The sequence below is a fragment of the Neophocaena asiaeorientalis genome, unplaced genomic scaffold (assembly GCF_003031525.2).
Source record: "Neophocaena asiaeorientalis asiaeorientalis breed wild unplaced genomic scaffold, Neophocaena_asiaeorientalis_V1.1 scaffold72, whole genome shotgun sequence".
Lineage (NCBI taxonomy): Eukaryota > Metazoa > Chordata > Mammalia > Artiodactyla > Phocoenidae > Neophocaena > Neophocaena asiaeorientalis.
Window position 1 is genome coordinate 1,359,332 of NW_020185336.1, and position 15,190 is coordinate 1,374,521.

At 35.7% G+C, this 15,190-nt stretch overlaps 1 protein-coding gene across 1 annotated transcript; it reads left to right on the plus strand.

The window, feature by feature from the left end:
• Positions 1–8,903: 8,903 nt before the first annotated feature.
• LOC112393607 (40S ribosomal protein S4-like) lies at positions 8,904–9,688 on the plus strand. Its single transcript, XM_024735954.1, is given in 2 exon segments — positions 8,904–8,955; positions 8,958–9,688. Coding segments are annotated over 2 exon segments (783 nt in total).
• The last annotated feature ends 5,502 nt before the right edge of the window (positions 9,689–15,190 follow it).

Sequence of the window (15,190 nt, forward strand, 5' to 3'; positions counted from 1 at the left end):
GGAATTGTGGAACTGCGGTTCTGCCAGAATACCTGAATCGCCCGAGAGCTGGAATACGCGATGGGGAGTGGGCACCAACTGCGCCGGGCTGTCCGCATCACACCCTCCCGCCTCCCCACCCCACCCCCGCGTCTATTAATGGATAAGTGTTTTTTAACTCTTTGTTTTGGAGTGCTGCTTTCCCCCCTCCCCACCAAAAAGAAGCTGTCAGCAGCGACAGTGGTAACCAAGGAAACTCAAATAGTCAAATACTTCATTTAAATACATGTGGAAGGCCAATTTAAAATTTTCATTAACTTCTCTTGTTTTTGAAACATAGCTATTTTTTTCCCCTTCGAATACATAGTACACGCATAATCAGGGACATAGGGTATTTCTTTTTGTTGTGGTTTAAACAGCATCTTACAGGCATACAATTATTTGAGTCACTATACAAATACGTGAAGTCACCGGTAATTCTATAAAATGTTAAATGTACTCTAGTGCCTTAGAGAAGATCATCCTAAATGGTGTCCAAGAAATTAATTGTAAAGAATTTAGGTCCCACGATGCCTTTAAAACAATACAGCAGTAAAAATGCAGAGCAAAGTTAAACTATGTGTTTTAATGTAAAGATTCATGCAGCAGTAATGCTTGTATGTCTTTGACAGAGATGTTCAGTGTTGTGCTATTATTTGCTAGAGTTATTTCTTCCTTGTCTTCCTACACACAGCAATCTCTCTATTTAAAACATAAACTCTCTTGCTCATAAACCTAAGAAGTGGTTATTTTCTAGATACAGAAGGTCATGTGTGTACACATTTTATAAATACCCATGAAGGCACATATTCTTCTTTTCTAAATGGTGAGTCAATGGAAATATGCATCGTAACATAATTAATCAATTCTTCTTTTTAAAATTAAGCTAATTTGTTTTCTCCACTAATGAGTGAATATTTATGAAATAAAAGGTTTAATGCAATAATATTTTCCATCTATCAAAAGAAATATAACATGCAAAATAAAAGGCACACAACAGATTACTATAGATATATACTATATTATAGTTAAATATAAAATGCATTATTCTGGGAGATAGCATTATTAACATTTCAAAATTTTCTTGGTTTAAAAATTTTTTATTTAAATAATTAAATATACTAAACCTCTTGCAGTGCACTGAAAGACATCAATAAATTTTGAAGGATATATCATCCAAATCATAAGACACAAACTATTGCAATACAGGATTTTTTAATACCAGAAACATTAACGTGAAGCTTTTTATTTGAGCTATCTGTTAGTAGTATTCTGCTTTATGTTCTTTCTGAATCATAGAAGATTAGAAATTATTGAATGATTTTTAACCCATAAATTTTTAAATAGAATAAATAACTTTTCAGTTTACTATAATCATATAAATGTTTCTCCATCATATCTGACTACATCAGCCATTTAATTGAATTGGGTCAATTCAAGTGCATCCTTCATATTACACACTGTAAATATCTTGCAAAGTTTTTGTTTAAGGCAAAACACACATCAGACCATCCTAATGTAAATCCAATCAAACACAAGGAAGTGTAGGAGTAATTTATAAAATCACTGACCTGTTCAAATAGCTGCAGTCTTAGTCCTTGCACTCTTTATTCATTAGAATCCAAAATAAATTGATTATCATTTTATAATGTGTGTCAGCATCACCGAAGGCACTGTTCTTCCTGGTTCAGCGGAATCTTCTGAAATTTGCCAGCCCTGTGTTTTATTGCTGGTACCGTATGCTTTATTGTTCAGCGACAAGAGCTTCACTCTGCACAAAGACTCATTACCTACTGCTTGCTGCACGGCATCAGCCTCACTGAGGCTGCCTATATGTGATCACATGGGAGTTTTGTCTGAGAAAGCCAGGCATGCTACTGACTTCACTGTGTGTATGGATATTTTTATCAGCTGAGGTCTGCTAGGAGGAAGGAATAACAGATTAGGAAGCTGCTCTAAGTCATTAATGCAGCACAACTTATGGAAATCCCTTCACAAGATTTTTTTTTATTATAGAAAGCGTTTGAGCAGGCATTCAAAAGAAGTTCACTAGATTTTATTTTAATAAGAGGCTGGATAATAATTTAAGGAAGGGGAACTAGCAAAGAGCTATTTCCTACCTTCTGCTTTCTGAAAGTACTGTTGTGCAAATGTTATTAAAGAGCCTTGCTTAACTGAATGATTTGACAGTATGTTTTAACCTTTAGATTGCTGGTGTTTATTTTTATTGGAGGAGGTTGCTCTCTAAAAGGATAAGTGGCTGTTTCCCTAAAAATATCCTCAATGAAAATCTCAACCACTAATAGATACAATATATGAATAAAAATAAGATATAATATATGAATAAAAATATGGATGTTCTAATTATTTTTGATAAAGTAGATGAGAGGGTGAGTCTCTTTTATTGATGTATATAAGTGAGGTAGATGATTAATTTATCTTCTCAAAAGATGACACATCCCTAGAACAGCTGACTTAAAAGAACAATGAAGATTTCAATTTAAAGATCTAAAGGACATGTGGTTCATATTAATTCTTAAAATCTCAGTAACTTATTTTAGATCACTTACCTCAATAAAGCATATGGTTTACCTTATCTGATTTCAGTGTTAACAAGTAGTTTCAGAGCTGAGTACTCAACATTTACAGGAATTTTCTGCTATGTAAATATTGAATTAATACATATACACACACACATAGGTATAGTCAGATTATCTTTCTGAAATACGTTTAAAAATAATTACCTAAAATTAATTCTCAAAATTTGAAAATGGATTGTGTATTTCCAAATGAAAAAGCTATTTAATAATTGGAAGTTGATGAAAAAAATAAACTTCTTATCTCTTTAATAATCTAAATTGAATTTGTAACTGAAAGCTTGTTAATCTCAATGGAAATCCTATGACAAGTACATGCAATGTGCAACAAAGAGCACAGAAAGAAAAGTCAGAAGCATCATAAATGAAGATCAGAAAATAAATTTTCTGTACAGTTATATAGTACATTTTAATAGTGTTTGTAAGTAATACAGTAATCTTAAAAATAGTAAATCTATATACCTGCTTAAACCTTCCATTAATGAGAAGTTATTTTTTGGAAATAATTATAACAAAATTTTTTGTGTCAATGGAAATTTTTAAAAATAATTTAAAGCCAGAATAGGCACATGTGGCTAAATATTTTAGCCAGTCTCTAAATACAATGATTTAACATCATTCTTTATAATATTTTTTGTAGTGGTAGCATTGATTTAGAATGTTTCATGACTTAAATAAATGCCTTTTCATGGATTTTTCTTAACATTGAAAAAATATTCAGATATGTTTTAAATGCCACCATTTTAATGCATTTGTTCCAAAATGCTCAAGTTCCTTTTTCCCCCTGCACACAAGAGCTACACTAAAGCTGCAAAACCTTGGGGCATTAAGAGGAAAAGGAAAACAGAGTGTTTCTGGCTTATAGTGTACCTCTGGGTTCTTAAAGATATGTACATTCTAGATAATATCTTTGATGATGTCATCATGTTAATGTACAAGGAAATAAACAAAAGGCAGCCATTTTTCTCTTACTGCATCACTTCAAAAACAGTGAAATAAAATGGTTGCCAAATGGAAGGAAAGAATCAGTAGAAAACTGTTACTTCCAAATTCTTGGGATAGGGAGGGGCAATGGGTGTGAAATTAGAAATAAAAATCCATATATGTGAATTTTGTATGAATGTATGTAAAGAAATAATTTACAGTAAGAAAGAACTATAAATAAATACAAGGGATATAGAAATAGCTAGCAATTAAAACAAATTAGTAAAATAATGTCTCCAATGGAAAGACTATAGTCTGTAAACAATGTATTAAATGTAAAAGCTTACTAAATTCATTAATGTTGAAAAAGGTATTTAAAGGTGGACAACATAGTTGGAAAGACCTAGAAAGAGACAAAACATCATGAAACAGTAATAAGCTTCCCAGGTCTACTATTATCTTAAATGACCTTGGTGAGTTATTTTATCATCTTATGCCTTATTTGTCAAGTCTGCAAAACAGGAACAGAAAAATTTTTGGAAAGCATGTCATGGAAATATATAGCAATATTTTTATTCTTCAGTTCCCTAAATTGGTTTTATTCAAGCATTGTCCACTAATATTAGTAAAATGAGAAAAAAATGATGTAAAATTCTAATGATTATTTAAAAGAATTTTTAAATGCATTATCCTAATAGCCAAGACAAACAGATATAATAAGTAGATAGGACTTTTGGAAACAAGAGGCAGTTTTTTCCTAATACATACAGAAAAAAAATAGAAATGAATTTAGTAAGTAATTTGAAACAAATCTCATAAAATTGCCTCAGGATTAAAACAAATTATAAAATATACCCATCCTTCCAATCAAAATTCTGGAACTCTGTCAGCGACATGACAAGAGAATTGTAGTAGAGTTTCTGATTCTCACATTACACAATGAACAACAGTGCCTCTGCTTATACAACAGTTTCATCAGCCAAGAGTTCTTTAAATTTGAAATTAACAGAGAAACACAAGATCACAGCTTAAAGAAGGAAATTCCATTCAAGATTAAAAGGACGTTTTAATTTACTTTGTATATTAAAAGCTGCGAATTCAAAAAGATATGTCAATTCTTATTATTGACTCTTAGTAGCTTGGCTTTTCTCTAATGACAAAGAGGCATAATAGAATCATTTTGTCTGCCCCTCTTTTCTCCAAAATAACTAAAGCTTGTCAGAAGTAATCCAGAATGTTTGCTATCCAGCTCCTGCAGTAATTTGGGCATAGACATGCTAAATGGATGGTCTCTTGAAATTTCTACTGCATGAAGGAAGATGGGAAAGATTAACTGATACCATCACCTGTGTTTTCTAGAACTGTATTAGTTGGCATATATATATATTAATATATATTTATATATAAATATATATAAATATATATTAATATATATATTTATATATATATATCAGTACCTCCTGTTGGATTTACCCTTGATAAGGCTGGATTTTCTTGCTACCTTTATCCTTCTTTACGGTATGTTCAGAGAAGTCATTAAGTTGGCCATGTCAGCCTCAAAATCCAGGACTAATTCAATTCAATTCAGCAAACATTTATTGAGAGTTTACTGTGTACCAAGCTCTGAGACAGTTGCTAGGGATATATAAATGAAATATACATTGTACCCAAGAAGATTGTAGTCTATCTAGGTTAAAAAAAAAAAAGTGCTGAGCAAGTTACGGGAGGGTGGTAAAGTAGAGATAATGTTTTCTAAAGTTTGAATATTTTGTTGACAACATGCATTATAGGTACAATCAATTTCTTTTCAATATTGTTTCCTAAAGTCAGAAAATCATTACTATAATTAAAGTCATTTATCAAAAGACTTTATCTATCATTTATCTAATCTCTATCTCTATATCTATATATTACATATAATGGCTACATATTCCTATGCTATCCTTCTCATCAAGAGGTTGAATCCAATTTCACTTGCCTTTACTCTAAGCTAGTCTTAATGATTTGCTTAATCCAATAGAGGCTGCAGAGGTGATGTTTTAGAAATTCCAAGGTTAGGTCCTAAGAAACTTTAAAGTTTCTACTTGGGCCTCTTGGAGCCTCTTGAGTCTTCCAGGAGCCCTGAGTTGCCATGTAAGAGGATTAATTACCCTAAGACTGCCTTGGAGAAGCCACATATAAGCACTTTGTTCAAACAGTCCAAACCGAGCCCAGGGTTCTGGCCATTCCTGATGCCTAACATGTATGTAAAGCCACTTTGGACCCTCCAAACCTACCCATCCACCAAACGGATATTATGAAGTGACCCTAGTTGTCACTATGCGGAGAATCGCTGAGCTGAGTTTTTCTCAAATTCTTGTCCTACAGAATTCATAAGATGTATTAAAATGGTTGCTGTTTTAGACACTAAGTGTTGTGGTAGTTACTCAGCAATTGATAACTGGAACCTATTTACATGTGTATGACAGAGACAACATAATAAACCTAAAAGTACATGAAACGACTGTCTGATACATATATTCAGTGAAATGGATGAATTTAATGGATGCATTAAAAGAAAATACAACTTAGGAGGGCAGAGAAAGAAGCAAAAAAAAAAAAAAAAATTCATGGTGTGTCCAAAGCACATAAGGACTGATTTATCTAAGAAGATTGTATTACAGGAATGGGGTTTCTGAACTAATAGGGAACAGATTGCCTCACTAGCCAGGAGAAAAGGGAATTCCCATTAATGGTACTTTGGGAAAAGCCCAGAAACATGGGCATGAGCTTTACTAACTACAATGAGAGGACTTTGAGGAAGTGTTTTGGGTGACAGGAGATTTAGGCATGTGTTGGGAGGTTGAAGGAGAAAAGGAAGTCTGGTGCCCCTTCTTGGAGTGCAATGAAGCTTGAAGTGAGGAGATTTTTGCAACACATGAGATGCTGGGAAGTGACCAAGGCATAGGAAAAGCGGTATAGTCAAAATGATGAATAAAGAAAGCAACTTTGGCAGTTGAGGCGTGTCTAGACTCGTAGAGCACCAAGGCAGCATGGAGGTTGAGGAAGAGGACTTAAGAAGATATGATGAAAGCCTGAACTAAAGGTGACAATTGAGGAATTGGTCAAAAAGAAAGAAGGAATTTTGTATTGGTTGGATAAGCCAAGCTCTGATCTCATTTATAGCCTTAAAAGTCAATGGTTTTATGATTCAGTTACCAATTATATATGACAACTAGAGAGCATTTAACTAGTTTAGTTAGACAGATTTAGTAATTGTACGGGTATTTTGATTTGTATTGGCCTCAGTTTGTCTACTTTCAAATATTGTGAAAGTTTGTTAATATCAAATATTGTTAATGTTGTGTTTGGGAAGCTGCAAAAGACTTCCCATAAAACGACAAGACCTTCCTTAAATACAGTACATAGAGGAGACCATTTATATTTCTTTCTGCTGTCTGATTCCTAAGTTGGGAAAAGATAAACATGTCTTAATTCTGCAAAGATTAAAAAGATAGATAATTTTGGATAATGCAAACTAAGACAAAACACACCCCACCCCGCAAAACCACACACCATTACCTATCGAAGTAAACAAGCCTATTGGAGTTTTATTTTTCTGATTCTTCATTCTATCTGGATATTAGACTACCAAAGTAGCAGATGTTAAGTTAAGCAGCCAGTGAACGGCCACTCAGAATGATGCAGGTTAAATGGTAGGAATAGCTCTATAACTGCTGCTGCTGCATATACAATATGTACATAAATCATCTGAACGTGGCTGTAAAGAAGTCTTTATGCAAAGTGACCCAGAGGAGAAAGTATCTAGGTTTCCCCCCCACCCTTCATTCTCTTTATCACCACAAAGGCATTAGAAAACAGCATTTATAAAGAGAAAAGAGTAAATGAGGCGAACCTCCTCTCTGAGAACACAAAGGATACATTTATTTCTTAGTGACCATCAGAGTTGATTATAATGATTTCTTCTTATTAATGAATTAGATGTCTAACCAGAGACCAAAAATATGGAGTCAAACAGCATATGCAAAAGCAAACGTGGACTGAGCAGGTAAAAAAGAAAAAAATAATAATTTAATAGGACCAGTGGCTTTTCCATGTCAATGGGAAGGTTACATCATAACTAAAAGGGCTATGACACTGCTTTGGGGTTCAAGGCACAAGAAAGAGTTTCCTATATTTTATTTCACCAATACAAGTCTATAGATACTTGGCTAATAGATTGAATCTACTTTGATTTGTGTAACAGACACATACAGAAACAGTTTTGGCATATTATTTACCTGAGTTTGTTCATTCATTCATTCATTCATTCACTCACAAATTTATTCATTTTACGTTCACTGAATACTATAGGCTTAGGATCTGGTTTGGTGCTCTGACAGGTTAAAGAGATGAATAAGTCACAGTCTTCAAGCTAAGTGGCTTTCCGTCTAGAGGTAGGGACCTATATAAAGAGATAGATACAGCATAATGGGATACATTCTCTAACTGAAAATTATATAAGAACATAAAGACGGGAGTGAATAAACTATATAAAAATAGCTAACAGTTATCAAACACTTAACCAAGACTGAAGTGTTTTACTTTACGTGTATTAATTGATTCACATAAGCATTACAACAAGCCTATGAGGTAATTACTTTTACCATCTCCATTTCATTGATGAGACAACTAAGGCATAGACTGGTTAAGTGACTTGCCAAGGTGACAGAGTCAGTATCCAAATCCAGGTAGTATGGCTTTAATGCAGTGTGGCTCTACTGGTATCATGTTACTTAAAGTAGTCACAGTGGGCTTCATAGAGGAGGTGACACGGAAAATAAATCTTAAGGGATGAGTAGGAGTTCTTTTGTGGAAAAGGAAAAGAGTATTCTGGGAAGAAGAGCTATAATATATACAGATTCTGAGGCATGACTAATGTATATGTGAAAGAAACTAAAAATTTCACTGTGAAAATGGTAACGTTATTTATCTTGATATGGGATTGTGCATTTCTAATGCTGGGCTGTTTGGAGTTCAACTAAGAATCAATTTGTACTTATAGGGGATGTTTAAATGGCTTGACTACAACTGTGTTTTATTAGGTAACTCAGGAGAATGAATTAGAGAGAGGGACTAGAAGAAAGGAGACCAAATGAGACAGTTGAAATATCCTAGAAAAAAGTTATAAAGCTCTGAATGAAAACAGTGGCAGCCCTGGGGATGGAGAGGAAAGATATTAAGGAAATAAATCAACAGATACTTAAGTGGGAGTGAGGGGGAACCCTGAATCCAGGATTTTTAATTTAGGAGACAGTATGGATGATGGTACCAGTAACCAAGGATAGACATATAAGAGGAACTCTTTTCGTGCCTAGTGCAGCTATGGCTTGTGGTCCCAAGGAGCACCTGAATTGTGTAGAAACTCCAAAGCATTGGATAAACTGACTAGTGTGTTTGCTTGTTGTCCATCTACAAGTCCCCACAAGCTGAAGGAATGTCTCCCCCTAATCATTTTCCTAAGGAACAGACATAAGTATGCCTTAACAGAAGATGAAGTAAAGAAGATCTGCATGCAGGGTTTCATTAAGATGGATGGCAAGGTTCGCACTGATATAACCTACACTGATGGTTTTATGGATGTCATCAGTATTGACAAGACTGGAGAGAATTTTCGTCTGATCCATGACAACAAGGATCGCTTTGCTATTCATCATATTACACCTGAGGAGGCCAAGTATAAGTTGTGCAACGTGAGAAAGATCTTTGTGGGCACAAAAGGAATCCCTCATCTGGTGACCCATGGTGCTCACACCATCAGCTACCCTGATCCCCTCGTCAAGGTAAATGACACCATTCAAACTGATTTGGAGACTGGCAAGATTACTGATTTTGTCAAATTTGACACTGGTAACCTGAGCATGGTGACTGGAGATGCTAACCTGGGAAGAACTGGTGTGATCACCAACCAGAAAAGACATTCTGTTTCTTTTGATATAGTTCATGTGAAAGATGCCAATGGCAACAGCTTTGCCATCTGGCTCTCCAACATTTTTGTTATTGGCAAAAACAACAAACCATGGATCTCTCTTCCCCAGGGAAGGGGTATCTGCCTTACCATTGCTGAGAAGAGAGACAAGAGACTGGTGGCCAAACAGAGCACTGGATAAAATGATCTCTAGGTGACATGATTGGGAAAGTCTTTGTACTTAATTAAAGATAATAATACATTAAAAAAGAAAGGAAGAGGGCTCCCCTGGTGGTGCAGTGGTTGAGAGTCCGCCTGCCGATGCAGGGGACACGGGTTCGTGCCCCGGTCCGGGAAGATCCCACGTGCCGCGGAGCGGCTGGGCCCGTGAGCCATGGCCGCTGAGCCTGCGCGTCTGGAGCCTGTGCTCCGCAATGGGAGAGGCCACAACAGTGAGAGGCCCACGTACCGCAAAAAAAATTAAAAAATAAAAATAAATAAAAAATAAAATAATAAAAAGAAAAAAAGAAAAAAAAGAAAGAAATACAAGAGGAATATCAGATATGGAGCCGCTCAGTGGTAAATATTGAATGTCTACCATGCACCTGGCAAAAGTACATGGTTCTAAGAACACAAAGATTCCTTCTTGACCTCTGAGTGCCCAATGCCTGGCAGAGGAGCTCATAGACAAAATCGATTACCTAGATAAACAATTCCCTCCATCACAGCTAACTTTTAAGAGAACGGAATTTCTCTCAGTGGCCTGATTAAAGGTAAAGAAAGAAAAACAACTTCACAATCAAACTTCAAATCTGGAATACCATCAATTGAACTTAATTGTGGTACTCAGATAAGTAAACTATTATTAAAGTGTTCTATGCAGATTAAAATCATGATCCAGATCACAAAATCCACCTCTGTGCTTTATATTAAACATACGACATGAAGAAATACAAGAAACAAGTGAGATTTCTCCTTTAGGCAAATTTTTTAATGAGCTTAATCCCGTGGCTTGCTATTAATGCTAGTGACTGGTTTCTTTGAAATGAAGCATGCATTTTCTTCCTTGTTCATATAGTCGGCTTCCTGTTTAGTATTCACTATTCATGTCTGTTTTATCAAAGAGCACTATTACATGAAACCATGATCCAAGCATGTTTGGCTCTGATTTTTATCTCGGGAGGGAAGGAAATTATACACCCTTATAATACTAGTATATGATTGTTATGTACACATAGTGCATATGTGTTCCTTCGTATTGGAAGGTGGTGTTATTTAATTCGGTCGTTAGGCTAAAGAACCTTGTCTTAGTCACATGTGTCTTAGTTTAGAACATCAACATGCCATTGAAGAAAAGCCATTAGCCTTGTAAATAAACAGTAAAAACAAGTTTTGATCACAGTCTCATTTAAACTCTAGATATTCTAAGAATTTCTTATGTGGGATTAGGAATAGAGAGAACGGTAAATACATTTTATCTGAATACTATAACTCCTGATAACTTTAGCCAACAACTGGGGATACCACAGCTATTGCTACTCTTTCGAAGCCAAAGCAAGATTTGGATCTTTGCCTCTTTAATTACTGATAGTTATCTATGGAACATGCAATTATGATGGCTGAGACAAAATTGGGCATTATATTGCTACTGTTTCCCAGCCATTCACAGTGAGGTGACTTTAAGGTTGTCTACATATGCTTATTACATTTTATTTATACAGTATTTCTTTGACCTAGGACACCTATGGCTACATTATTCCATTTTCCCTTTATTTTAATTTACTATATTCTATGGCCACTGTGGAACCAGGTGGCAGCAATAAATTTATGGTTTAATGGGCTACAAGAAGAATGAGGTTTTTAAATACAAAGCTATTTCAAGAAATCACACAATAATTAAAACTTTAGGGGCTTCCCTGGTGAGCCATGGCCGCTGAGCCTGCGCATCCGGAGCCTGTGCTCCGCAACGGGAGAGGCCACAGCAGTGAGAGGCCCGTGTACCGCAAACAAACAAACAAACAAACAAACAAAACCAACTTTAAATTACCTAAATATACTTAATATATATTTATCAATGTAGTAGAATATCAGATAGCCATTGAAATCAGTATTTTGACTATGTAAAAACAATACATATGCTTAAAAAATAATTAGTGAAGAAATTTCCCAGAAATATAAAGAAACATGATTACAACTAATATGTATAGAAGAAGACTGGAGAGGAATTAAAGGAATTAAGGGACTATGTGTGAGTTTAAAGCAATATACACACTACGGGCTCAATATTTTAAGTATCTATAAGCATAAAATAATTAGAAAAGTAGAATCAAAATCATAAAAAATAGTTATCTTTTGGACGTTAAGTAATAGGTGATTTTGATTTTTGACTTTGGCTTTTTCTATATTTTACAAGTGTTCTGTTTCCTGTTACTGATACAATGTAAAATTAATAACATTAGAACTTTTATATTAAAATTAATTATGCTAACTTAATTTAATGGTAAGAAAGGCATTTAAAAATAAGGATATATATTTTTTAACATCTTTATTGGAGTATAATAGCTTTACAATGGTGTGTTAGTTTCTGCTTTATAACAAAGTGAATCAGTTATACATATACATATGTCCCCATATCTCTTCCCTCTTGCATCTCCCTCCCTCCCACCTTCCCTATCCCAACCCTCTAGGGGGTCACAAAGCACCCAGCTGATCTCCCTCTGCTATGCGGCTGCTTGCCCCTAGCTATCTATTTTATGTTTGGTAGTGTATATATGTCCATGCCACTCTCTCACTTTGTCCCAGCTTACCCTTCCCCCTCCCCGTATCCTCAAGTCCATTCTCTAGTAGGTCTGCATCTTTATTCCCGTCTTGCCCCTAGGTTCTTCAAATAAGGATATTGTTCAAACAATTTCAACTGCTGTAAGTTTAAGCCTTTAGACATGAAGGAAATTGAACTCTGCCTCCACACTCCACCCTTAGGCTGGATTGGCCTAAGGGTGCCATCCTGTCTACCAGCTTTGTTAAAGATGTAATTTCTTTTGATTAATGAACAGATTCCTTTTCAACATTTTCTTTAAGGAACTACATACTGCACTGCTTTTCTAAATTCACTTTTGAGGTACTGCAAAGAGATTCACATATCTACTCCCATGCCTTCTCTCAGTGGCAGTGGACGAGAAGGGGTGACTGGAGGTGGCACAAGAAGGTCTCAGTGAGTAGAGTAACCCTACTTCTGATCCGGCTGCTGAGCCCTACATTATGATAAATTACTTTACTTGCCTGGAGGAGAGAGATTGTATTTTCACAAAAAATGGTAAGGGCACTAGAACTAAGAGATACATGTTTAAACTGGAAGAAGACCTTGAGAATTAAAAAAAAAAATCTACAGCTGGCCATTACGTAGTTCCGGTTGAAATTTAACAGCAGAAAAATTGGAAAGCCTGAGGTAAAAACATCTAATTGGGAAAATATTGATGCATTCATACTAAATTTTCCTTATGCGTGGAGAGTGCCTGCAAAGCAAATGTCCAGGAGTGGAACTCTTGCTTTCTTGCTATCCCAGAGAGAAATGATGCTAAAACTTCTGAACCTAAATATACTATTGTCAGTTTTGTTATAGTTATTAATTGTATACTGGAAAAGAACCAATCATAACATAGTTGGAGAGTGTTTCCCAGGCAACAATTTGAGGGGCAACTTTTAATCTGTAATGACCCCTACATCTTTAGCTATAAATAGAAGAGTCTGGAATAGAAGCCCATTCTCAGTCCACAGGCCAGTTTTAACTGTGAGATGGTCCTCTGATTTCTTATACTCTTATTTCCTCCATCAATCAACTCTTGCCTCCCCTTTAAGACTTAGCTCAAAATTGCCCTCCCTTTAAAACCTATCTCCATATCCTTTGCACATGGAGAGAAAAGGCCATTCCTTTCTCTCTCTTTCATGTGTCTTTGTTTAGTACTCTACTATCCACTTTATAACACCATACTGTATTAATGTGTCTACATTTCTAGAAAGATACCAATAAACTGGGATCTCAAAGATAAAGGCTCCACATTATTCATATTTATATCTTTAGTGCCTACCACAAGCCTTTCACACCGGAGATGCTCAATGCTGTTGCACAAGTTCTTGCAAAAATGTTTTTAGAATATAGACATAAGCTGTACACAGCTTTTATGATTTGTTTTTTTTTTTGCAGTACGCGGGCCTCTCACTGTTGTGGCCTCTCCCGTTGCGAAGCAACAGGCTCCGAACGCGCAGGCTCAGCGGCCATGGCTCACGGGCCCAGCCGCTCCGCGGCATGTGGGATCTTCCCGGACCGGGGCACGAACCCGTGTCCCCTGCATCGGCAGGCGGACTCTCAACCACTGCGCCACCAGGGAAGCCCGTACACAGCTTTTAGATAGCTGTCTTTATATTTTTGATAATGCTGGCAACATGCAGGTTGTTATTCAGAGGACAGAATTATTGTTTAACACCAGCTTCCAGTTTGTGTTTTCTGAGCTTGTTTCAATAAAAAACAAATGAAAAGCTGGAGATATTGTACACACTTCCTCCTCCCACCCATCACAACAGGGTTATGAGAATTGGATCAGACAGGATACCTTGCAATTTTTCTCCTCTTGTAGCTGTTCCACAGCTGGTAACACATTTTCAGCCTTGTTAAAAATTCCTCCAACTGATAAAACGTCTTGGACCTTTTCCTCAAGTACCAATCATCATTACTACCCTCTTTGCCAACAACTTTTCTCCCTTTCCTCCTTTTCTTCCAAATACAGAAGAGATGTGCTTCAACTGTTCCCATGTCCAAGAGCAGTGCCTGTGATTTTGCATGTACTTATTTGTCTAACATAGTCTCTTTGAAGTCAGAGGTAGGTTTCTTTTAGAGTACAGACACTTGCACATAAGAGGTATTCAGGCTTTGCTAATGGGCCTTCACAAACGTTTCACATTTTGGATCAACATGTCTGCCAATATGTAAGCTATTTTAAGAATGCTATTTCTGTAAACAGAAGCTTTCTACCAATTCATGACATGTGTTCAATAAAAGTATGCTAGATAGACTAAAATGTCCACACACTAATATTACATATAGAAGAGCTTTGTATTTATATTTTTTCAGCATTAAGTTCACTAGACTTTAATGGCCATTAACATAAGAAATACTTATTGAGACACTGATCGATGATGAGAATACCCTCCTGCATCAAATCTACAGCAGATGGACCAGAAGGAAAAAGGGTTTACAAAGTAGAAATTTCTTACTCAGTTTTTGTCCATCACAACTGTCTATTCTTTCCTCTTGAGGCAAGGGACATACTGTGCTATGGAAAATAGTAAGATTTCAGTTTAATTGTGGTGAATTTCATAGGACAAAAGAGAATATAATGTGGCCTGTATTGCAATAATTTTATAAATATTGGTGTTAAATTTATAGAAGAGAGAATAAATGTAATTTTATGATATTTGCAGAGAGAATGAAACCCAAATGAACAGTTCATTTTAGGTTTTGGTGAATATATTGCCAAGATTGAAATGACTTTTTGTTGAATATCAAGAGCACAGAATAAACAGAAGAATCGTTACTGAATTGGAAACGTAAGAAATCATTCTTGGAGAGGAAGAAAAAAACATTTCAACCATTCTCCCGTTATGAGTCCAATTTCATATGGCCTTTGGGAGGGTTTTGCTGGGTAACTTG